Raw genomic sequence first — 25,654 nt, 5'->3', positions numbered from 1 at the left:
ATGCACTATAAGGTACTGCAAATATTTAGGATTAATTTAAGATTTTCAGCAAATTAAGCAAGGCTACTGATTAGGTTAAAAATTCTGTCTGGCTTTATTTGCCAGATAAAGCAATACAGAATTCTCAAATATGAAGCAACTGAAAGCCCAAGACACACAAAACAAAACAAACAAACAAAAAACCCACCCCAACCCTTGATTCCTGCTTTGTCAGAAATTACTTCTGCTCACAGTGTGCTTGAGAGAGAGGGAGTAGGAGGAGAGGTAACATAAAGCAGCTGTCCCAAAGCAAGCCACACATCTGTGCAAGCAGAGCTCGAGTCACACTGTGGATCCTGGCACAGAACTGGCCTCCAGATTTCCATTGTGGTTTCAGGAACCAATGCCTGCACCACATCTCCTTGTCTCTGCCAAAGGAAGAGCCAGGGCAGGCTGCTCCAGCTCAGAGGTGCTCTAAGGTGTGTGACAGCTACACTGCTTTCCTCTCCTCCTTTCTCCTGCCATCCAACGACCTGCACAGATAATAGAAACCAGCTGAGAGGCTGAGCTCAGTGCTTCAAATTGCAAGCACAAAACAAACTGCCATCAGGCTCCAGAGATTTCGTGTTGATGATACCTAAAGCAGATATTTTGCATTTCCAACCCTTCAGAGAGTAGGAGAGCAGAGGCAGTGCTAATCTGAAGTCATTCTGAATTAGGTGTTTCAGCAAGGCCTATCCACCAAGAACAGGGAAACTTTAAACTCAGCTGAAAAGTTAATTTGAATTTTATTGTGGCTGACACATTTGCTTTGGGAAGGAGCTGAAAGAATTATAACTACTCCAGAGAGATCCCAGAGGGTTCTTCCCCAGGTGGGATTGGTACTGTCAGAAGATGAAGCTTCTGCCAAAACAAAGCCTTTAAACATTTTTCTATTAGAGGTTATTACCAGCAGAGCAGAGTGAGGCTGGACGTGCCCAGAAAGCTCAACCAAGCACAGCTCAGGACTGCAGCAGTCTCCTCTAGAAGGTCTCTGTGTGAAGAACTGAATCCATTTGTAAAAGCAGGATTTACAAGAACCTGAACAGGGAGCTGACCACAGTGGCAGTTCATAGCAAGATATTTCACAGCCCAGTCAAGACTTTTATGTTCTCTGTGTAACAAGCTCAGGCTCTGCAGCCTCAGCCGTGTGCTTTAACTGTGAAACAAGAGGACAGGAGGGCAGGTATCAGCTGACAGAAGTCACCATAAGCCCATTGGCCATTAAAGACCCAAATGAGGTGTAGACTAGCAGTCAAACCCTGCTGGAACTACCACCATTTATTCGAGCTATGTACAGGAAAAAGCACAAGCATGTCACCATGAGCTGCAGAGGTTCTTTGGAGGCAGAAATGTTGCTGGTTTACAGCACATCTTTAATAAACTTTTCTTCTCTGGAAAGGCAGGAGAAGGATGGAAAAAGAGTAAACCCAATAAATAAATAAATAAAGGCTAAACACCATCCAGCTGCCTTCAAAAACACACAAGGCCAGGCTGAGGGAGCTGGGGCTCTTGAGCCTGGAGCAGAGGAGCCTGAGGGCTGCCCTCATTCCTGCTGATAAAGATGTGCAGGGCAGTGTGGAGAGGACAGAGCCAGGCTCTGCTCAGGGATGTCCAGTGACAGGACAAGGGGCAATGGGGGCAAGCTGGAGCAGAGGAGGTGCCACGGGAACAGGAGGGAAAACTTTGTCACTGTGAGGGTGCCAGAGCCCTGGAGCACGCTGCCCAGAGAGGTTGTGGAGTCTACTTCTCTGGAGACATTCAAAGCCCACCTGGATGTGTTCCTGTGTGACCTTCCCTGGTGCTCCTGGTCTGGCAGGGGCCTTGGACTGAGTGATCTCTGGAGGTCCCTTCCAGCCCCTACCATTCTGTGATTCTGTGATGAAAGGGTTACACACTGATGTTCAGTGTTTGTAGAATACTTGAAAGCATGATATTTTGCTCTGAGTCACTTCATTTTTAACCTTCCCTTTCATAACACAGATGACTTCATCAATATATTCACATTGCTTGCCCCCAGTGAGCTTCAAAATGTCAAGCAGACCACTACAAATTTCCTTCAGGCAAGACTGAGTGAACAGAGAAAGACAAACTTCTTCATTCAGCTCCTCCATCTCCCAGGGCTTTGTTTCCTTAACACAACCACTTTGATTTATCACTCTAAGCCATGACAATCTGCTTAGGAAAATGAAGATTTAACTAATTTTATACAACAGAAAGGGGGAAAGATTCAACATTATTCTCTCTTCTACCTGATCTTAACCTCTGCATCTAGACCTTGCAGTCAAACCATGCTGGCTAAACTCCACAGTTTCCTCAGATTTTTTTCCCTATTTTGTTCACACATGACAACAAAACCAGGTTGCACTGAGGGGAGAAGGGTCTCAGCCTATCCATAGCCAATAATCACAGCTTTCCTCCTTGGCTGATGGCACAAAACTGACACTAGTTGAACAAGCTACCCAGCTGAGTTTAGTATCGACTACTCTGAGCAACCTGCTCCAGTGTTGCAGTGGTGCCCTGGAGATTTCCCTCTTGCAGAGCAACATTTTCCATGTTGTAGCTTCTTTGTGCCTCCTCTCACCCTTCCTCTGCACAGCTCTGAGAAGATCCTGGCTCCAGCTCTCCACACCTTGCTGCTTATGGAGCTACAGAGAGCATCCTCATGGCTGCCTGCTCTGGCTTTGGTCAACACCTCGGTTTCCTCTTAACCTGCTCTTCTCAGAATAGTTCTCTCAGCCCATCCTCACACACCCTGTTGGCAGCCCTGTGATCTTCCTGCTGGCTCTCTGGGCTCATTCCAACATGTCCAGGTCTCTCTGGTTCTGGGGAGCCCAATGCTGGGCACAGTGCTCCAGCAGCAGCTCTGACCTGCCAGACACCAGAGAAGAATCACTTCCCTCCACCTGCTGGCTACTCTTTTGTTCTCATCCTCATCCCAGCACAACATCCAGCACTGAGAAACTCCTCCTGAGGAGCAGGGTGCAGGACTTTTGTTCAGCCAAGAAACAATGCAGCCTGAAACAGAGCCAGGAGATGCCTCAGGATTCATATCCTCCTGGTTTTTAGCGAAGGTCGGCATCACTCTGCAGAGTCCAGCAGCAGCACCACGCTGCTCCAAGACAGGATTTTGCTGGCTGCAGAATGCAAAGGTGCCTGCAGGGACAGCACCCAGATTTGTGAGCACTGAAACATCAGCCACGTGAAGAAAAGTTAGGTTTGGAACATCAACCATTTATGGCCTTCCCTAAGGGCTGCACCGAGGCTGCCATGGCAGTGGATGATTGGGAATTTCCTGTGGAAGCAGCAATTTCATTTTCCACAGTAAAAAAATCTCACTCAGCCACTATGACATTGTTTGGAACCCTGGAAGCTTCCTGTACAGGTGCTCCTGCAGCGTGGGGCCAAGCAGCACACAAACACCTCCTGTCAGCAAGATAAAACCACAGCTCAGAGACTGATGAGGCACTGATGCAGAATCAGGGCTCACTGGCCAGGAAGAGGAGGAGGAAGAAGAAAAGAGGAAGAAAATGAGGAGGGAAAAGAACAGGAAAAGGGAGGAGGGGGGGGTGCAAAGGAGGAGAAAAAGGAGGAGGAAGAAGGGGAGAAGGAGGAAAAGAAAGAGGAAAAGGAGGAGAAAGAGGAGGATGAGAAGGAAGAGGATGAGGAGGAGAAACAGGAGGAACCCCATCCTCAGCAAATCCCCTCTTTCTACTGGGGGTGATGTTTCTGGCATGGGATTCAGCAGGAGCCAGCTCAGGTCAGTGCCCTGGAGCTGCTGGTGGCCTGCAGACCCTGCCCAAAGCTGCTTTCTTATCTCAGCCCTGTTCAGCCCTGTGCTGGCCTAGCAGTGGTGTCACCCTCCCTGCTCTTGGCTCTGCAGAGCTGGAGCAGGGCTGTTGCTGCCGACCATCCCTGCTGCCCTGCCCTGATCCTGTTTGCTCAGGCACCCACAAGCGACAGCAGCCTCAGGAGACAGCCTCAGCAGACCAGCAGCACCTGCACGTCCTGGCTGTGGCTCCCACCTGTTCCTCTTGCCGTGCAGTGCCCTCTCGTGGGCCCGGGTCAGAAAATGTCCCAAAAACAAATCCTGGAGGAAAAACAGAAACCCAGCCGGACTGTTTGCCCCAGCGCTGTGAAGAGCCTGGACATGGGGTCTGCAGCAATCCACACTCAGGCATATATAGATGTACAGAGAGAGCATTTCCAGAGCTGAGCCCTGGTTCAGCTGGGGTAAAACTCTCCTTGCATGGTCTGTACTTTGCATTCCAGCTACAGCTCTTCATGTCTGCAGGGCATTGATGTTTTTACATCCACATAGCTCATGGATTGGGACTTCAGCTACAAAACTTCTTCTCTGTATCCATCATGATGCTCCTAGTCAGCAGGGTTTGGTGTAGTGTGGGGCCACTGAGCAGGGAGCATAGCCCACACATTGGTTCCACCATATGTTGCATCAAGACTTCAGAACAGGGTCAATGATTCTTTATTTGCCCCCTACCAAAGCAGTCAACATCCCACAGTGCTCTCTCAGCAAGCAGATGGACATCTGACAGGAACATCAAATCCAGAGAGTGCAGGATCTGACTCCATTTAGTCAGTGCTGGTAGCACTCAGATCAAGGGGTGGTGGCCAACAACTCTGATGGGGAATAAGATTGAGCTGCACTGCATGAGCATCCCCAGACCTGATGAGGGAGAACACAGGCTGGAGGCCAGTGCTGTGGTGACTGAGGATTGAGCCCACAGCCTGAATTTATGGTCAGCACCTAGGGCAGATCAAGGGTACAGATCACCCTGTGCCAGCAGCACTTCCGACCTGCAGCGCTGGAAAAGGCTCCACCAGAGCCCTGCTGCCACCCAGCTGAGTCTGTGCTCATCCCTGCTGAGCCCCAGGACCAGGATTTGCAGTGCTCCCTCCAGGTGTCAGCCTCTGTGACATTGCCCATTTTAAAATACACCTGGGGACAGATGGATGTGGTGACAGTGCTGCCTGACTCTGCAATATAATCCTTTATGCAGCAAGCTGCCAGCCTGTAGTATTTCTAATTTACAAGGATGCTTTTACAGCTTTGATCAACATCAGAGGAACTTTCAGGAGCAGCTAGAAGTAAACAGCTACAGAAATGCACTTCAGGGAATTCCAAATTCAATGGAGGCCTATTTGAGCTTTCAGTTCTTTCATCCAGGCACCTTTTAGAGCCAACTAGGAACAGCACAGAATGAAGGCAGGGAAGTTTTCCCTCCCTGACCATCCAATCAAACTGAGTGGGTCATCTTTAGAGAGGAAAGTGTTCTTCTGTTCCCCTTTGAGCCTCCTGCTCGGGCACTGGTGGGATATTCTGGTTTGTGCCCTTTCTCTTCCACCAGCACAAGAAGTCCTAGGCTCAAGAAGACTGGTGGTTTTGTTTGATCTCTCTCACAGCAGCAAAATCAGAGCAAAAGCAGGATTCAGCAGAAGAAAGGCTCAGTAAAAAGCTTTAGAGTTGTGGATTCCACTGATTTCCATGGCAGTAGCAGAAAACAGGATCAGCCTTATTGCATTTCCCTCCGTGGTGCATTGCTTCCTTCCCATGGCAGATGGCACCAGCAGCACCCATTAACAAATTCACCACTTCCCACCCTAAGTGTTGGGTTTAGTCCTTTATAGCTTTGCCAGCTATCAGTCGTTGGCCCTCAGATTTTGTCTCCAGGCCAAGTATCATGTCAGCTTGACATCTGGGATGGGGGCAGAGCAGCAAAGGGGCAGATCTCAATGAGAAAAGTTCAACAGTTCAGTTCTGGGGAGTAAGAACTGGCTGAGGCTAGGCTGAGGCTGAGGCACTGTAAGAGGAGAGCAACCTTGTTGTGTTAAAAGCTTTAACAATTTGTTCTTTGAAGCAGGGACTTGAATTTCAGGTGGGCAAGAATGGGAAGTGCCAGCCTCTGTATGAAATGTAGCCCTTTGATCCTTTGGAAAACCCACACGAATTTCTCCAGGTTTTAAGCACACCAAGACAGAAGTATGAAGCTCCTGAGCAGAGGCTGAGATCCTGGCAGGATATTTTCCCATCCAGTTCATCTCTACCCAAGCATGGTCTAACCCCATCCAAGCAGAAACATTTTTGGAATAGCAGCAGTTTGACCAACTTCCCCCAGCCTTAGGTGAGGAGAAAAAGAAAACTTCTGTCCTGCTTATTTTGTGTTTAATTTTTCACTCAGGTTTCCAGAGGCTACTCAGAAAACAATTTGTTGCTTATTTCCTGCACTGGAATCTGTCCTCCAGAGGAATTTTGGACCATCTGGAAGGTGGCAGAGAGACACGAGGAAGACTCAGATTATTTTTTCAAGAGATATTTGCTGAACAAAAACATTGTTTGAGGAACTAGTGAGAACAGGAAGAGGACTAAGATGTAATGTGTGGCAAGGGTGGCCACCAGCATCCTGGCTTGGATCAGCAATGGTGTGGCCAGCAAAAGCAGGGAAGAGATCATCTCCCTGTACTGGACACTGGTGAGGCCACACCTTGAATCCTAAGTTCAGTTTTGGGCCTCTCACTCCAAGAAGGACATTAAGGGGCTGGAGCAGGTCCAGAGAAGGGCAATGAAGCTGCTGAAGGGTCTGGAGAACAGGGCTGGGGAGGAGCAGCTGAGGGACCTGAGGTTGTTCAGCTTGGAAAAGAATAGGCTGAGGACAAGAGGAAATGGCCTCAAGTTGCAGCAGGGGAGGTTTATGTTGGACATGAGGAACAATTTCTTCCCTAAAAGGGTTGTCAAAGCCTGGCCCAGGCTGCCCATGGCAGTGGGGGAGCCTCCATCCCTGGAGGACTTTCAAAGCCAAGGAGATGTGGTGCTGAGGCACATGGGTTAGTAGTGACCTGGCAGTTCATGGCTGGGCTCCATGACCTTGGAGGTCTTTTCAAACCTAAGTATAGGGTTTTCTTAAACTGTGCATGCTGGGATGCAAACCTGCTCCTTGTTTCAATGCCAAATGGGTCCCAAAGACTGAAGGCAAGGGTTTGGTGCTTGCATCAGAATCAATAAAGAGAGGAGAGATCTTGGGTCGTACACAGCGATGTGTGTCTGACCCATTTTTGTCACGCCAAGGTGCTGAGCGCTGACAAAACAACCACCACGGTGTGTTACAGGTTTTGAGATGCACGGAGGGAAGCTGCCAGGGCCTGGCTCAGGGTAGGAGGCGCAGACGAGGCGGTTCTGGCACTAGATGGCAGGAGATGGAAGGGAATCACTGCGGAGGGGCGGCGCAGCCTCCTGAGCACCTCGCAGACGCCTGCCCGGAAGCCGGCAATAAAATCAAACACAGGGAGGATTCTGCAGTGAAGCAGAAAAGATTTCTCTGGCTTTACAGCCGAGGTGTTTCCGGAGAATGTTTGCTGGAACACACACACATAACCTCGGTGATTAGATGGAGCTCAGCAGGGGTTAATAGAAATGGTGCTGATTCTGCAGATTTCAACCCCCGGTGAAGTCAGACCACCTGTGATTAGAAGCCAGTGGTGCAGAAACTAAATTACATGTCAGAAAGTTGTGAAGCCTTGGACTCGAGTCCATCTTTAGTAGAAAGAGCGATCAGGATGGAATTTCATGTCAGTGACAAACTGTTCCTTACCAAGTAAAGGCTTTTGTATCTTCTCCTGAAGTCCTGCATGCCTCAGCTGAAGGAAATAAATTGGGCTGAGGTTCTGACAGGCACTTCAGACAGGTTCATACCATTGGCTCCCTTCTAGAAGTTTATTCTTCATAGTCTCTGGCTTAAAGCTTCCTGAGTTTTGAACAGGATCCCTCAGTGTTTTCAGAGGAAGACTGTCACAGCCGTCCTGCAGAGGGATGCCATCAGCTGTCTGGATTTCTGGCAGGTAACTGAGAACATTCACAGAATGTGAAGCTGCCTCTAGCCCACCTGGTGGCATTTGGAACACCGAGGAGACATCCTGGCACTTCTCTTGCTCTGGAGAGCAAGAGTCTGTTGCTGCAGTGGAGTGGTTCAGCCTTCAGATAGCTGTGTGGCAATTTCCTCTCAAGTCCTGAACTTGCCAGCTGCCAGAGAAAGCTCTAGATTATGAGTCTGGATCCTTGGGTTTAATCCAGAGAGAGCTGTCTCCGAGTGAAGAGATTTGTGCTATGGAAACAGTTTCCATAGTGCATGGATAAGCCCAATTCTGACTATCAGATAGATCAACCAGGGTGACAACATTTGGCCAAAGTCCATTCAGCCTTCTTTTCCATTTTCTTGGGAACAACAGTTCAGCTCAGCTGCAGCTGCTTGTTTATCCCCAGTGGTGGCTGCCTCACAGGATGCAACATGGGATTCTGCCAAGGAGCTTCCATCTTGATGAAGATGTTACTCAGAGAGAGCATCCCTGACAGCTTGTGTGGATCCCCACAGCTAAGCTTTGCACTGACAGGCAGCAGCAAACTGTAATTCCTTCCCAGGGGAAGCTCCCACAGGTCTTCTTCCTTGGTGTCTCAGAACAAGGGGAGTTTTCACCCTGCAATCCCAAGGTGTTCAGTGCTTGTCTGGTGTGTCAGGTGTGTGCCAAGGGCAGGACACCAGCTGGGCTGGAAAACAAAACCAAACCAAACATCTTTTAACACTTAGCAAGACAGCTAAGTTGAAAACTGAGTAATTGAATTGACAATTGGATCTGAGCTAAATTCCTTCACCTGGAGAACTTGCCTACCATGCTTAGGCTTCATATGTAGCTGGGCTAAATATTGTTGTGAAGGATTGTCCTCCCCTGCAGTCACACAGAGCCTGGGGGGTGTGAGACACTCACTGTAACACTGCCTGCTTGTGAGACACAAGGATGGTGGCACTACATGGGGCTTGGGGGTGCTCCTGTTTCCCTCCTCTGTTCTCTGACATCTTTCACCAGATCTAGATTTTATTCCCTGGCTTTTTAGCCTCTCAGAACCAGAATGGCAGCCTCCTGTAGTGCCAGGATATTTCCCTCTTCACATTTTCCAGCCCTTTCAGCATTTTTCAGTATTCAAGCTCTGAAGCACACTAATTATATACAGCTTGGAGCTCTCAAGGCATCCAGATTTGAAGGAGGACAATCAAAATATCATCCCAGGCACAGATGGTAAAATGACCTGATAATTCTCAGGCAGCCTTAAGGGTGAGAAAGGGAGGAGGAGAGACACTTTTCATGCCAGTGCAGCTGACAGATAAATTAACAACTCAGTAGTTACTGCTTCACCTACCTCCAGGATGGCATTCTACCTAATGCTCCCTTTCCCAGAAGACACCAAGATCTGCAGAAGACCTGGGAGTTCCCTGGGGAGCCACACAGCACACTGCTGTACTGAACTCATTCTTTCAAACATTTCTGTGTGTACTCCTATGGGAAATGCCAGTGGATGTAAAGAAAACCTCAGCCCCTGCCAGCCTGTGTCTCAGCAGCTGCTGTGGAGCAGTCTCACCCAGCTCCCTGGGGCAGAAGTCCCTAACATTTCTCAAGGCTTTCACAGCAAACACTGTTCTTAGGTTTCCTTTCTCCTCAACATTGTAAAAAATCCTTACTAAGCACCCAGTGGTTGCAAGTAATGTGTCCATTGCAGCCAGAGGCTGAGCACAGCCTTGCACTGTGAGCATGCTGCTCCCTTTGGCAGGACAGAAGTGAAGCTGTGCCTAAGCCTGAGTGTGCTCAGACAGGTTTGAGGCTCTGGGCAATGCTGTTTGCTTTATAGGTTAAACCCACAACCTAATACAAATTTACCAATGGTGTATGCTCTGCTGATTGTCAGGAGACCCTGGTTCTGGGCTGCAGTTGCCAAAGTCTTGCTCTTTCTCCCATGACAAGTCATTTCTCCTGTTCAGTCTGGAGAAGAGAAGGCCCTGAGGAGACCTTCTTGTGGCCTTCCAGTGTCTGAAGGGGGCTAGGAGAAAGCTGGGGAGGGACTTTGTAGGGTGTCAGGGAGTGATAGAACTGGGGGGAATGGAGCAAAACTAGAAGTGGGTAGATTCAGATTGGATGTTAGGAAGAAATTCTTACCCATGAGGGTGGTGAGACACTGGAACAAGTTGCCCAGAGAGGTGGTAGAAGCCTCATCCCTGGAGATTTTTGCAGCCAGGCTGGAAGTGGCTCTGAGCAACCTAATCTAGTGTGAGGTGTCCCTGCTCAGGGCACGGGGGTTGGAACTGGGTGATCCTTGAGGTCCCTTCCAACCCTTGACAATTCTCTGATTTTATGATTCACCCTCCCCATTTCTCAGTATCCCCATCTGCAACCCAGCTCCAAAGTAGTGGTTCCATGAAGTTGGAGGAAGGCTGAGATCTTTAGTGGCTGCAAGGTACAGAAACTCAGAGGGCTGGAGGAGAGTGCAACCTAAGTGTGCTGTGTTACTAGACACGAGTGGTTTGTACAGAAGGTAAACAGACATGCTGTGTGTGGGAGGTGCAAGAAGAGCTTTAATTGCCATCCTCATCTTTCCCCAGAACAGACTCCTCCCTGCTAAAGGACTGCAGATATACTCAGATGGAAAGCCCAGGGGTCCAGGCAGAGAAAATCTTGGTGATGTTGTTTCATCTGAGTGCTGACAAGGCTGAAGAGACACCTTAGAGAGAGTGCCATTGGTTTATCCAGTCTCATGCATCTCTCACTCAGGATTCTCATCAGCAATGCTTTTTTTTTCAGAACTCAACCAGAAGTTTAAAGGCAGGTGGCCACAGGTGTCTCAAGGCAAGATCTCAGGGCAGAAGGAGCTTTCCTTCACAATGCTGCCTGCTGCAGATCCTTCACAGGAGCTTTTTTCTCTCTTGTGGGTGCTGTTAAGAGGGAATTCCATCCATATAAAGCAAGAACACAAGTCCAGCAGTCTTTCCAAGCCCATAGCCATGCTAAGGAGCAGAGCTCATCAGGCTGGTAGTGCTGTCATCTGCTGTTATCCATCAGCCTGGCTTCTAAAGACGCCCAACAGGGGGTTGATCTGTTTGTGATTTGTCTAATTCCCTTTAGCTGCTTCTAAAGCACCCTCAATATTTAAATGATTCTTATCTCTACTAACCAAAAAAGAATATGTATCCCATGTTCTTCTCCTCCTGCAGAGTAACAGGATAGTAGCAGAACTGGAGGTGAAACACTTGTGGAGTTCCATTCTTTCACTTAATTGAACCATTTTACAGTAGTTTAGAGGTTCTCATCTCCTCTTCCATTTAACTTCCAGGGAATGTTGCAGAAAGGCAGGACCTACGACTGCATTCTAGAGCCACAGAAGCCCATAATAAAATTCTCCCTGACTCCAGTGGAGTCAAGTTTTCCTCTTGGTAGCAAAAATGTGAGTATAATAGCCAAACAATTTTGCAAACAATTGCCCAAGCTTTTGGGCAACACCAGCCACTTGAAATCCCACCTTCCCCTGCCTTCGTGCTTCCTCGGGACCCTGTGTTTCATGCACTCGGATCTCCGCCTCTTGCCAGCCCCAATCCTTCTGCTCAGCCGGGGAAATCGCGGCGCTACCTTGCCGGTGCCCCTGCCGGTGCCCCTGCCCGGTGCCTCGGCGCAGCACCTGCCCCGCCGGCGCTCTCGCTTCCCGCCCGGGGCCTGGGGCTGGCCCGGGCCGGGGCTAGCCCGGCCCGGGCGGGGGCGAGCAGCCCCCCTAGCTCCCCTCAGCCCTCCCAGGGCGGGAGCACGGGCGGGAAGGAGCCTCCCCCGCCCCGTCCCACCGACGGCCCCGTGCCCAGGCGCGGCGGGGCTGCGAGGCGAGGTCCTCCCTCCGCCCTGCTCTGCCCTCGCACTGCTCCGCGGCGGTGCCGAGGCCCCACACCATGCAGCTCCGCGGGGTCCCCGTCGCCCTCCTGCCCCTTTGTCTGCTCTGCCTCCAGGCTGCGCTGCCGGCCCGCGGCCTTCGCGTCCGCTACGACGGGTAAGTGCCCGCCGACCCCCGCTCCCGTGCCCGCCGACCCCCGCTCCTCCGCCCGCCGTCCCTGTGCTCTCCTCTTGCCGCTGCTCTCCTCCGCCCCGGCGGGGCAGGGAGCTCCCTTCGTTGTGCATGCCCACGGCGCTTGTCCGTAGGTGCTGGGCTTCTGGTCCCGCTGCGGAGCTGTTCCGGTGCCTGTTTCCACTCAGCTGCGGCGCGTCCCGGCGCCTGCTTGTCATAGACGGCTCTAAGTCTCTGCTAGCAACGGGGAAGATGCTGCACTCAGGGGCAAGAAAAAGTTTTACCGTCCTAATTGAAAAAGTTTTATTGCTCATTTCTCACTTTCTCCGTCCAGAAATTGTGATTATGTAGGGAGAAAAACAGTCCTAGAGGCTTTGTCGAGCTCTGAGATGGATGAAGGTTTCCTTAAGGGAACAATTTTAATGGGAAAAAATTCATGGAAAGGGTTGTCAAGCCCTGGATGGTGGAATTCCCATACCTGGAGGGGTTTCAAAGCCATGGAAATGTGGTGCTGAGAAACAAGGGTTAGTGGTGAGCTGGCAGTGCTGGGTTAATGGTTGGACTCAATGATCTTTAACATCTCTTTCAACCAAAACAATTCTGTGAACTTAAAATTGTTGTTTTTTCTAAGTCAGACAATTGTCTGAGTGCACAAAAATCTCCACCAACAGGAGAAATTGATTCACCTCACTGTGAGTAGAATCACAGAATCCCAGAGTGGGGGGGATTGGAAGGGACCTCTGGAGATCATCCAGTCTAACCTTCCTGCTAAAGCAGGAGAAAAAATAATAAAACCCCTTTCTTCTTCTTCTCCTTTCTGAAGACTGGAGTGCCACTGGCTTTGCTCCAGTCCTCAAGCACCTCTCCTGTTCTCCATGACTTTTCAAAGATGATGGAGAGTGGCTTAGCAAGTGAAGACTTTTGCATGTGTTTCAAACTACATTTTTTCCCCTTTTAAAAATTCGTTTTCATTTGAAATTAAAATTTATGTTTAGAAAACCAAACTGTTCTTGAAAGCCATGGGCACAGGTTTTGTGCAGCAGCAGCATTTGGAGCCCATTGCATGGTACTGGTCTCAGCAAGACCTGACTGATTTTAAACTCGGGATTGTTTGCAGGTTATTTGCAGAGGACACTGAGATGGCTGACAGTGTCTGTTCTCCTGCATAGGAGATACCTGAGCTATCTTTTGATGGATGTTTGAGATGTCAAAACACACATTTTCATACCCCCTCTGTTTAAGTGAGATTGTCAATCTGTAATCAAGTTGGCTAAAACAGAAATCCATGTGTGTGGATTCAGGTGTTGTACCTCTGCCCATTTATGAGATCCACTCCTTCTGGTAAAGCTCTAAGGATCATTTTCGTCTTTATGCATTTTATGTGCTCTGATGACATGTGGATGACCCACCTCATCTTTCCCTGCTGATTCCTGTCCCAGGCAGGGACTGGACTGTATTTAAGCCTTAAAAATTGAGACTTCTCATCAGCTTCCAGAGTTTGGGCAAGCACAGCGAAAATCACTGCTCAAAACCAGGCCAGGTTGCAGTAGAAAAGCTCTCGGTCGATAGGCAGACATAGTAAGGGGCCAAGATCTCTTTACAAGCCTTGCTGGAAATGTGGTCACATTCATAGCAGGAACCAGAACATACACCACATGTGTAACATGAACTGGAAAAGGAACTTGAGCTTTTGCCCACTCTACTAATCTTTTCCATTTCTGCTCTCCTGGCATTATTTGTGTCAATAAACAATGATGAAAAACAAGTTTGAGGAGGGATGAAGGTTTCTTCAGGATGACAAATCTATCTTATCCTTCTGAGGTGTCTGTCAGCAGCCCAGTGGCCTGGGCAGGATCATTTAATTTCCTCTGTGAAGCTGAACTAGAAACAGCAGAGCAGTAATTGCCATTACTCCTGAACCTGGGCAGCACCCAAGGGGGAAGGTGTTTCAGTAGGGTGTTTGGGGAGAAAGGCAATCAGGAGGTGGAGATGGTTTGCTGCTGTTCAGCATTGAGATTCCCATGTTCATCATCTCAGCCACATGACTTCATTTTGTGCTAAGTGTGTCAGTCCCAATCATGGCAGAAGCTGTACTACAGAGAGGAGAGCATCAATATAATCAGGGCAACAGAATGAGAGAACCAAAATCAAAGGCAATGGCAACCACTTCCCATGAACTCAGCACTGGGAGGCACTGAGCCATCGGAGCTCTTGAGCTGAGGACTCTGAGCTAAGACAATTGGGAATGGAGCTCTTCCTCCAGGCTAACTTCTCCAGGCTGTGTTCAGAGCAGGCCAGGTATGACATGTGGTGCACACATCTTTAAGCAAAAGCATTCCAGATACCTTTGGGAAGTTGACAAGTAGTCGGGAAGTCTCAGTGGTGAGAGGCAGCAGTTCCCATGCCCACTGAGTTGTTGCAGACAGGAGCACTGTTTGCCTTCTGCTGCCTCTCACCACCTTCACTCTAAAGAATTTCTTCCTAATCTCCACTGTAAAGTTGCCCTCCTCAAGACTTCCATCCATTCCCTCTCATCCTAGCACAAGATGGAGCAGCTAATAAAATATGCTCAATAATCATTCTGTTAAAACACATAAAATATAACAATAATAAAAAAAAAAAAGACTTTATGGAGGAGGAAAACACAGAGCTCTCCCTGGGAGGAGAGCTTCCACAGCAGCCAGTGGGAAGCAGAATTACCAGGCTGTATTCAGCAACCAGGAGTCCCTCTGCCCCACTGGAAAACAAGGTGTGCTCCAGGAGAAAACCAACATAGAGGGCAAGCAGACAAAGGAGGAATTGTTAAATTAGTTGTTGGATAAAGAACTTTGCTGCTCACAAAAAGAAATGGGTGCGCTTAAGGTAATATTTTTTAGGTTATCAGCTTGCATGCAGGGCATTTACTTTGCAAGTGCAGGACTATAAAACACCAGATGTTGTGCAATGAAGGAATGGCAGGAGGAGGCTGGAAGCTGTTGTCTACAAGGAACAGGCAGAGGCTTGCTTTCAGCAGTGAAGTCTGCTCATAAAACAAGGTTTGCCTCCAGTGCAAGGACACCAAACAACCCTCACTGCAGTCAGGACTTCTGTCTCCACTGCCTGTGGGGGTTTGTTGTTTTGAGCTTAATTACTGCTCCTGTGAAATGGGGACAGGGCAGTTTATGATTAGAATTATAGTGGAAGAAGGAAGTGCTGCTGCTTGCATGGTGGAAGGATTTGGCAGCTTTGTCCCAGCCATGTAGCATGCCAGCTCCTTTTGCCATGAAACTTTCTGTAAGGAGAGCTGGGCATAGAAAGAGGAGAACAGGAAAGAAGCTGCAGAGAGATGGAGCTGACAATTTCATGGCTTTGTACAGCTCTGTATTTGTGTGGATCCTAGAATAGAAAGGGTTGGGTTGGAACGGACCTTAAAGATCATTTAGTTCCAAGCCCCCTGCCTTGGGCAGGGACACCTCTCACTAGAGCAGGCTGCTCAGAGCCTCTGAGCATGGAATTAATTCCCACGGCATACCAAGTGTGGCTCAGCATGCACAGCACAGCCCTAGAGACTGAAATAACTGCACCTGGAAATTGATTCCCTTTATGGACTTATCTCAGAGCCCAATGTGAGAGGCAGTGTCAGTTGTGAGGGTGCATTCATGCAAAAGCAGAGAATGGGATTTAAAACAATCTAACAAAAGTAAACACTGGGCTCAGATGTGCTCATGGTGCCTCACTTGTGGTGTTCAAGGGACCTTTCCTCTCGCTGGCTCTGCAGGTGCTGAGCTGAGATTGCAGCCTGCCCTGTCCAAACCTGCTGCTCTTCCTCCTCCTCTCAGCTCTCACCCCTCTTCTGTTTCACTGTCCCCATGTTTTGTCACAACCAGCCTTCATGGGCAGGGACTGGCCTTTTGCCACCCGTCAGCAGGTAACTCCAGTTCTCTGCTCTCTCCTGTCTGCAGTATAACCAAGTAAGAGTAGTCTCAGCCCTGACACAGGTCTCTGTGTAGTGGATCCAGTCAGGATGTTAAGCAGCAGTCTTGGGCAGGTGAAAATCAACTTGATTTGTTATTAATATGAGTGCTTCCAGTTTAGGGATTGGTTTCAGTTGGATGGAAGGCAACAAGTGCTAATGAGGTGGTTTAAGGAGCTAGCAGCTCCTTTCAGCATTTCCTTAATTTCTGTGAATGATGGCAGCAGGAAAGAAGCTAAATTGAAACAAACTGATAGCTTGCACCACCTATCAACAGCCAGAGCTTCTCTCTTGGCATGGTGAGCAAGGCTGAGAAAGAGCTGATACCAGAATGCAAGAGCCCCCTCTGAACTTGGTATTTGTTCTCCTGGATCCCTTTGGATTCTGTGGGTTTGTTTGCTTGTGTTCAGTAGTTTTCTGGGTGTGAGAATTGGGAATTGTGCTCTGTTAAGGGGCAAGTTATCAGGAGGTCATAAACAGCTGCTCTAAGAGACATTGTCTACTCTGGCCAGCCCAGGGTAGCTGACATCCCCACGGAGCTGGTAACAATGTCTTGTTTCACTGAACGTGCCTCTGTTTTTACACATTCACACGACTGTGTGCACCAACATTCCTGAGGTGGGAAGGTGTCCCTCACACCTCCTGCCCTGAGAAGCTGAAGCAGCACACACAAAGGTAACTGTCTGCTGCCCAGCCAGTACGAGCAGCATGATGTCATGCAGCCAGGCAGACTAAACAAGCTGCCTGCTTAAGATAAAAACTATAAAACCCCTTAGAAACATTTACTGTATCAGGTGTCTGAGGAAAATTGTGCTCATAAATCTGAGCTGGTTTGGAAACCCAGTTCCCAGGACAACTGCAGACCACCCCAGGCATTTGCTGTCTGCCTGCTGTTAGGCAGAACATGTTTGCAGCGTGCTTCAGAAACACAGCTCCTGCAGCACCACTGCTTCCTTCTTGGAACACAGCAGTCAGTTGTCTAAACAAAAGGAACACATCAAACCCTAAACGTTTTGGTGACAAGGATCTCCAGGTTTGTGGTTTCTCTCGGTTTAGCAAACTGTATCCCAGACTGATGTTTAACAAGCAAGCAGTGTGGTAAATGCCTTTTAGCAATCAAGTCGTAAACAAACGTCTCAGGCAATCAGCTGGAGGCTGTTAGAGCAGCACAAATCCTGCCTGCTTGCTGCCTCAGCTGCCACACAGAGCGGTGCTGCAGGGCTGTGCTGGGTAGCCTCTCACAGCAGCCCCAGCCCCGCTCCGGGCTGGAGAGCTGCTCAGCACATCACCTTCAGCCATGACTCCCTGGAGCCACAGCTTGGGCTTGCAAACACAGTGTGGCTGCTTCGCCAGATCGAGTTGTGGGAGGGCAGCCAAGGTACTGCTGAGCAGTTCTGATGGATTTACAGCAACGCAGGCAGACTCCAGCCAAAAGTGAGCACTCCTTAATTGAAGGGAAACGTGATTACTGGGCAGACAGGTGAGACTTTCACAATGCCAGTTCCAAGCATTAAGCCCTTTTGCACCTGGGTGGAAGCAAAACCCTTCCCATCTAATAGGAGCTCTGGGGTTTGTGTAGCAGAGCTTCCAAGAAGTAGATTAAGTTTCTTGGTAACATAAAGGACTCCCAAACCTCGGTGCAGTCATTCTCTACTCAAAGGATGGCTTTCAAGTTACACTTCTCCTTCAAGCTCATAACTTTGTTGTTCCTTCAGATAAAACCATTCACACTGCCACCTTCTTTTCTGATTTTATTATTTACCTAGTGAATTGCTGGGGGGAAATGCAGGCATTGATTCAGGAGTTCTGGGGAGTGGGGGCTCAGGAGGTTGAAGTGTTGGACAGTTGATAGTAAACAAGCTGTTTTCTTCAGAAGCTACCAAATCCTCTGGAGGGAGTGAAACTGTGATGCTTTTTAATTGATGGTGTGACCAGAATTCACCAAAGCCACCCCACACTCATGCACACTTCTGTGTATTTCACAGCCATACACTGACTTTGTTAAATTAAATAAAAGGCTCAATATTCCATCTTCTATTTCTCCATAAATCACATTGGTAACATTGATCCTGAGCCCAAAGAACCTGAAGCAACAAGATGAACTCTTTAAGGGGCCTGCATTCGTGCTTCAAATTGGAAGGAAAGATTTCCAACCTCTTGTTCAAACAAGAAGGAAAAGCTCTCAGTTATGCCAGGGATCCCAGAACCTCACATGAGTTTGTGAATGCTTTATGCTCTCCTTGTGGGATATCAATCACAAGACCCATAAACCAAGAGTGAGGAGTCTTCCAGGCAGGAGACATCTGGTTCTTTGGCAGCCTGCACAGACTTTATATTGCGAGCTGTAAACTGGGCCCTTGAGTTCTGCACAGGCTGCAGCTGGCAATGGGCTGCCTGGACTGCCATGTGTTCCTGGTAGCTCTCACACTGCAAGTGTAGGCTGAATCCTCTCCCTCCTCTCCAAATAGGTAAAATTTCCCACTCAACCCTGGTATTCAGGGTTACAGTCTTGCTCTAAGCCTCTAAATATGCGTTTCTATGTGGCTTGTTAAGGACTGGACTTACAGCACTAGAAGAATTCTGACCCAGGGTGTTCCTGTGCACCACCCAAAGCTCTACACTTGCAGACATTCAGAAGAAGCAACCAGAGGGTTTCTTGTCCATACAACACCATAAATGCATCCACTGAGCAGCCAGAAACCTCTCAGTCTTCCCTCCCCCTGGTAATGGTGCTCCCACTCCTCTTCCACTTCCATGCTATCTGAGAAATCCCTCCTGCCCTTGAAGCTCAGACCAGTCTTGGTCCACGCAAGAGCTTATGAATCTTCCTTAATCCAATAGAGAAACCACTGTGCTGTGGTGTTCCTAAGTGTGTTGCCACCCCGTTACTTTCATTTACAATCATGGCACCAGAGGAGGCACAAATGAAATGGCTTCTGCTTTCCCCCTTGTTTTCACTGGGGCAAGGGAAGTCAGCAGCTGCTCTGCTCCTTGGAGGATGCCCAAAAGCAAATCCTAAGTGTTGCTCATTAATTGTGAGCAGTGAGGAGGGTGATTCCTGTCAGCACTGTTACATCCAAAGTGCCAGCAGCCCTGCTCTGCTCCCTACCCCAGCCCTGGCTCTGGTGCATTCTGTATCATTCTGTGCTTGTGTGCTAGCAGGGTCACTGGCACTAGCAGGGTCATTGGCAATAGCCACAACAGCACCAGAACACCACTCACTGCTGCAGCAAACTGTCAGGCTCCAGCAGATTGCAAGGCTTCCACAGACAAACAGCACCCAGATGCTCATCCACCCAGGGAGTTCAGCATTTGTTCACTTATCTGCTGAGCTGATAGCCTCTTTGTTACACAGCTCATTCTCCTGGCAGTTGACCTTCAGAATAAATGTGTAATGCAAACCTTGGAGCATGTAAAGAGCCTCTAAAATCTCTCCCATCACTTAGCAATATCCATCACTTTTGGCTCAGCCTACTTCCCCATTTAATGCTGACATTTATAGTTCCTCAAAAAAACAGCTAAACATGAATACTGAACAGAGGAGAGGAGCTGGGAGCAGCTGAACTGATAGTTACACTTTTCCAGCACTTCATTTTCGAGTTAGGCTAATGGCATGAGAGTCCAAGTGTGTGAGAGCAGAGAACTGATGTTTGCAGGAGGCCTTTTCAACAGCCATGTCCGTGCAGAGCTGGATTATGGCAATATTGTCTGGGGAGGCTCTGATGAACAGTGTTTTGGCTTTATCTGCTCAGACTGTCACAGGATCAGAGGATGTTAGGGGTTGGAAGGGACCTCCAAAGGTCATCCTGTCCAGCCCCCCTGCCAGAGCAGGACCATAGAATCCAGCACAGGTCACACAGGAGCACATCCAGATGGGGCTTGAAAGTCTCCAGAGGAGGAGACTCCACAACCTCCCTGGGTAGCCTGCTCCAATGCTCTGTGACCCTCCTAGTGAAGAAGTTCCTCCTCATGTTGAGGTGGAACCTGCTGTGCTGGAGTTTGTATCCATGTCACCCTGCACAGGAGAGGGGCATGGGGCTGAGGAGCTGATTTTACACCTTGCAGTGTCTGCTGACCTCCACAGCTCTGAGACTCCAGCACTGGTGTAGCACAGAGCCCCTGTGGGGAGCAAATGGCTAAATGGAGCTGAGAGAAACAAAAGTTCTCTGGGTGGGTTTTGATTAAATTAGCTTTCAGTAGACATTTCCTGAAGAGTTTTTCCATGCTTTGAGGAGGATAGGAAATTGCTGGGTTTGGGATGAGTGGATCTAATGAGTCCAGAGCAATCCACCATTTCCCATCTCAAAGTTCTCCTCAGCCCCTGGATCCTTTTTCAGAAGAATCCTCTCCTGTGGTACTCAGATTTGCATTGCCTAAAAGTGAAGTCCTCACTGCACCCTGTGCCAGGACTGTACTTAAAGCAGGGAAATTCTCCCTCTGTAATCATGCAGCATGAATCTCCACTGCTCCCTTCAGTCAGAAGTGATTTTGCAAAGAACTGACACAGCATTAATTTGGTGGGGAAAAATGATTTCTCCAGCAGCTTATGGAAATGGCAAAATATAATTGCCTTAATGGCTGGTGCAGCTGCCTTACAGCAACTGTCTGCAGAGAATAAATAATTTCACTGCCACTAAAATATTTATTTCCCTCCCCCAGCCTTCAGTTTGGTTTGATTATTCGATTTCTGCATTTGGTGTGCTTTGGTTTTCTGCAGCACTGCAGGTTCCTTTACTCAGTGACAGGAGAGCAAGGTCAGACTTGTGGAAGACACTCAGGACTGTGTTGTGCCATGAGGAAAAAAGAAGAACAGGCTTTGTTTGGGGAAATCCAGATCAAAGCAGAGTCAGGTTGTGCATGTGAAGGCTGAGTTCAAAGAGTCAGACCCATCACACCTCACAGCTCTCACTCCTGTGACACAGCTCTGCCCTCCCCTCCACTCCCTGCTGTTCAGTCAGACTGAAAGCTTGGGAGCTGCTGTAAACCTCCTGCAATTCAGCATCCTGAAGTCTTCTTGTCAAGGCACAGAGTTAAGGATGTGCTAGAACTGGGATGTATCACAACATTGTGAGGGCTTACAACCTAGTGTGGCCAGCAGGACCTCCTCCACTCAGCACTGGGGAGGCCACACTTTGAGCCCTGGGTTCAGTTTTGGGGCCTTCACTCCAAGAAGGACATTGAGGGGCTGGAGCAGGTCCAGAGAAGAGCAACAAAGCTGGGGAAGGGTCTGGATAACAGGGCTGGGGAGGAGCAGCTGAGGGAGCTGGGGGTGTTCAGGCTGGAGAAGAGGAGGCTGGCTCCTAACTCCTCGAAAGGAGGCTGGAGCCAGGTGGGGGTTGGTCTCTTCTCCCAAGGAACAAGTGACAGGACAAGAGGAGGTGGTCTCAGTTTGCCCCAAGGGAAGTTTAGGTTGGACATTAGAAGAAACTTCTTCACTGGAAGGGGGGTGTTTAAAGGCTGCAGAGATGTGGTGGTGAGGGGCATGGTTTGGCACCAGACTTGGTAGGTAGATAATGCCTGGACTCAGTCTAAAGCTGCTGGGAGTCTTGCTCAGCCTTTATGAAGGGAGTCCCCTGTCCCTAGGTGAGGCTGGTTGGCTTCCATGCCCTAACTCCTAAGGACAGCTCACCCCAGGCTTTCCATGGGTGCACCTGGATGACCCTCACTGATATTTATATCACTTTCAAACAAACAAACAAAACCCACAAACAAACAAAACCTTTCTAAAAATAGCCAAATTCCAGCATGCTCAGAAGCCTTGGGAAGCTTCCCATGCTCCAGACATCTCCATGCAGCACTGTTTCATGCCATAACATTTTTTAACTCCATAAATATTTTCATCTCTCTTGCTGTAACTTGCATACATGAATAAATACATAGCAAACATCAATGATCAGTCCCAAATTAAAACTGAGCCCACTGCCTTGACATTTGCTTCTAAAATATGCATGAAAGAACTCCTCTGATGTCTTTTTCATCCCCTCACAAACTCTCACACTTCCCAGTTATTTGTGTTTCTGTGCCAAGTACAGTAATGAGTGCAGGCTTCCCCTGCTCCACATTCCTGTGAGGATCAAGGTCTCCATCTGAGCTCAAGAGATTGCTTATCAGGAACAACCCAACACACCCAGGCTCCATCCCATTCAGCAGCAGGGATCCCTTCATGCCTTTATCCCTTGTTCTCCGTGCCTGAGTTATCACTGCCCACAAAACCAGAGAGGTTTCGTCTCCCATTTTCCTCAGGTTATTTACTCAAGGAAGGTTCTAGACAAATACTAGCAAGAGAGGGTGATAGTGACTGAATTGCAGAACCAGGAGGGAACTCAACAGTTCAGGTTTTCAGACCACAGATCCAGGCATTGCTCCTGTAACTGATCTTGGCTACATGATCACTCCCTACATTTGCTGTGGTCTCCCATAGCTCATGGCACAGATGGAGGGCATGGAATGCACAGCTATGCAGTTTGCTTCCTGCTTGCAAAGTTGTGTTCATTGAGAGCTGCTAAAGAAAGCTCATGGCATGAGCTGCTGTTATCCAGAACCTTCTGAGCATGTGTGAACAGCTGCTTACATCACTGCAGGTGTGCCAGCTTGGATGGACAAAGCAAAAGGCTTGCTCTGGTGTGGAGGTCACCTCTCTGCCAAAGTCTCCTCTAACACAGGAGAACACTGATCTCTTCAAAGCCCTCTGATGTTTACATACAAACCCCATGTCTCTTACCTCATCTTGCCCTCAGAAAGGTCCTTCTGGGAAAAAGATGTTTTGGTGTGAGGCAGATACCCAGCCTGGAAGATGCCAGCCTGAGCAGCTTGAAGGGGAAGCAAGGAGCAAAAGCTTTTCTAAGAAGTGGAGGGTCAAGCTGACTCCCTGGTCTGCAGAAAGCAAATAGCTGCTGTGCAGGGGGAAGCTCAGGAGCAGAGCTGCAACTCACCTGCCAGGTTGCAGCTGCAGGAAGAGAGCACCAGTGCAGTAGCTGGCTGCATGCATTTTGCTGTTCTAGCTGCATGCGCTCACTGTTGCCTTCTGCTGCTGCAGAGCCTTGAAGTGTCCTCCCCCTGTTCTGTTCTGGCAGAGAGAAGCTGATCCGAGTGGTTCCTGGGAGCGAGCAGGATGCAGAGGTGCTGAGGGCTGTGCTTCACAGGCTCCAGGTGAGTTCAGGACTTTCCACTTTCTGTACTGGGTTAACTGGCATGCCTCTCAGCTGGCACTTCACCCTGAGCCATTTCATACCCTGCAGAGCAGCCTTTGGCCATTAAATTCCCCATTTTCCAATAAAATAGCATAGGAATTAGATTCATTATGCCTGACAGCTTTAATGAGAACCACTCACTGCCTTAAAATAAGAGAGGTGCCACACTTGCCAAGCTGAACAGAGGAGTAGGGCGAAGGAAGTGCCTTCAGTCTGAGAAGTTCTCAGGCAGAATTATTTCCAGAGGCACCTGAGTGCCTATGAGACTGACAAGCAAGCACAAACTTTGCTCCTTGGCCTTTCCCTGCAGATGCTGGGGGATTTTTCACCCAGAGAGGTGAGAGTGGCACCATTGCAGGTCAGGTTGTTTGGGGCTCTGAGCAAACTGCTCTAGTTGCAGATGTCCCTGCTGAGTGCAGGGGGGTGGATTAGATGGGCTTTGCCCAAACAGCCTGTGCAGCCAGGTCCAGCCCAAACTAGTCTGTGGTTCTGTGATGGCAGACTGCAGCCTCTGTTGTAAACCCCATGTGAATGTTTGTGTCCTCACCAAAGCAAAGAATGAAGGTGCACAGAATTTTCTGCTCCAATAGTCAACATCTGGGGTGCAAATAAATCAAACCTCAGTCCACTAGCAACACAAAAAGTGAAGTGGTGAGAGCTCTTAGACCTTCCCCAGAGCATTCCATCCTCCAGTTCTGACAGAGCTCTCTAGCTCTGATGCTTTCAATGGACAGAGCTCCCTCAGGTGCCTCAGCCCAGGAGCAGGTTCTCTGCTGTGAACACTCCAGCAGTGACGATGACTTACTGGCTGTGAGTAGGAAGGCTGAGGCTCTCCCTTGGCCCTGTTTCCTAGTGGTGTGCTCAATTCCCCCCTCAGGATGCCCTCCTTTGTAAGCCTCGTTGCTGGCATGCAGCCTGTGCGTGCTGCAGGAGGAGTTTGTGTGCAGGGCAGTGGTTGCAGAGCTCTGCATTACAGCTCCCTGTGCTGCAGTGCCCAGCTCTCCCAAGGAGCACTGCCTTGGGTGAGTTTCTGCAGCACTTACCAAGAGCCTCACCCCCAGCTGTGAACATTGCTGCAACAGCCCAGAAAGAATAATTGTTTTACTCCCAATTAGGAAAAAACCCTACCCATAACCCCACAGAACACATGTGGGAGCTGATTTTTGCATTCATTTCTGCCCCCTGGATGCTGGAGCATTAAGAGGCAGCACATGTGGCTTTTCCTTTCTCCTCATGTTGCAGACCCTGAGCAGCAGAAGGGTTGCTTACCTTCCTGCAACTGTTTCTCATTACAGAGCTCCCCCAGGCTCCCAGAAAGAGATTCCTTCTCCCAGTTCCAAAGTGGGAGCAGCAGAAACTTGAAGAATTGCCCATTCTGACTCTGAGAGCAGGATCATAAAATGCTGGCAAACTCACTGGAATCTGGCTAGTTAATTAGGGAGTGACTGAGTCTGATAAGGTAGGGAGCTCAGGAGTTCTAAGGGAAGACTCAAAAGAGAGAGGGAAGATTGAGATCTGCTTTGATGCAAACAGGTCAGGTCTGGCTGCATTTCGGCTCTTGGGACTCTTCCATCTGCAGCTGCTTCACTGCCCACCTGTGTAGGGCCAGACAGAAAGAGACCTGGGGGCTAACAAGTAATGGATATGTTGAGCATGGGGAGAGCTTTGCCTTCTGCCATGCTGAAGCCACCACAAGAGAAATCAGCAGGCTGTAAGGTCCATCCCTTTTGGGAAGAGTATCAGGCACAAGGAGTCACTTCTTGAACATGCACGTACAGAAACCTACAGAGATGTCCTTGGAGGATCATCTTGGAGCTGGCTCTAGGTCTTGATGTGGCTGAAGTCTTAGAACATGTCACCAGTAGGTGACTTGGGCAGCAGTGACAGTCTGAGCACAGCATAAGGGACAAGACCTGCAGAAGGTGTTGGAGGACTGCTCAGGGGCTTTTAGTCTGTGTGGAAACCTTTTGATCTCCAGAGGTGACCTGCCAGCTCAGGTACTGGTGGAGGAGCAGCCACCACCAATAGCAGAGCTGTCAGGTTATCTCTTGTACTTGTACAGGTGGAGACCTTTCAGACTCCCTGAACACAGCACCTGGAGCCCCTTAGGAGGGGCGTTTGCTCCTTTGCTGCTGAACAAAAGCAGTTCCCATAAGGCTTGGTGTGGTGACCCCCTGCACGCTGCCTGGGGTGCACAGGCTCTGCTGCAGCCCCAGGGCCACTGCCTGCCCCGAGGGACTAATGGATCATGGACATTTCAGTCCACACGTTTGACTCTGGGCCCCTGAAGTGCTCAAAGGCCAATCACATTAGTCACGATCACTTGATGAGTAATTCCCACAAATTACTTTTGGTCTGCAGCTCCCCTGCCCGCAGTGCTTTGTTATTAATCATTGTTATAAATGGATTCCTGCACTGGCTGCTTCTAGGAACTTGTGTGTGACAAAATACTGCTTTTTGCCCCTGGTGGGGTGAGCACAGCACAGAGCTGCACTGCCTGTGAACACAGCCCCTCCTGCCGACTGAAGCTGCTTGGCTGCAAGTTCTGCTAAGTTAGAATCACAAAGCATTTTGGTTGGAAAAGACCTTCAAGAATAAGTCCAATCCTTACCC

The 25,654-nt window shown here is 49.1% G+C and overlaps 1 protein-coding gene across 1 annotated transcript in view; it reads left to right on the top strand.

Moving 5' to 3' along the window:
- The first annotated feature begins 11,786 nt into the window (after nucleotides 1-11,786).
- CPA6 (carboxypeptidase A6) overlaps nucleotides 11,787-25,654 on the top strand; it is a 32,192-nt gene continuing 18,324 nt past the window's right edge. Inside the window, exons 1-2 of the mRNA XM_054394654.1 lie at nucleotides 11,787-11,884; nucleotides 22,925-23,000. Of these exons, the coding sequence (XP_054250629.1) occupies nucleotides 11,787-11,884; nucleotides 22,925-23,000 (174 nt within the window). The remainder of the gene's footprint in view (nucleotides 11,885-22,924; nucleotides 23,001-25,654) is intronic.

Source organism: Indicator indicator, chromosome 31, assembly GCF_027791375.1.
Source record: "Indicator indicator isolate 239-I01 chromosome 31, UM_Iind_1.1, whole genome shotgun sequence".
NCBI lineage: Eukaryota > Metazoa > Chordata > Aves > Piciformes > Indicatoridae > Indicator > Indicator indicator.
Note: the sequence above shows the minus strand (reverse complement) of the source record. Positions and strands in the feature narration are given on the sequence as shown.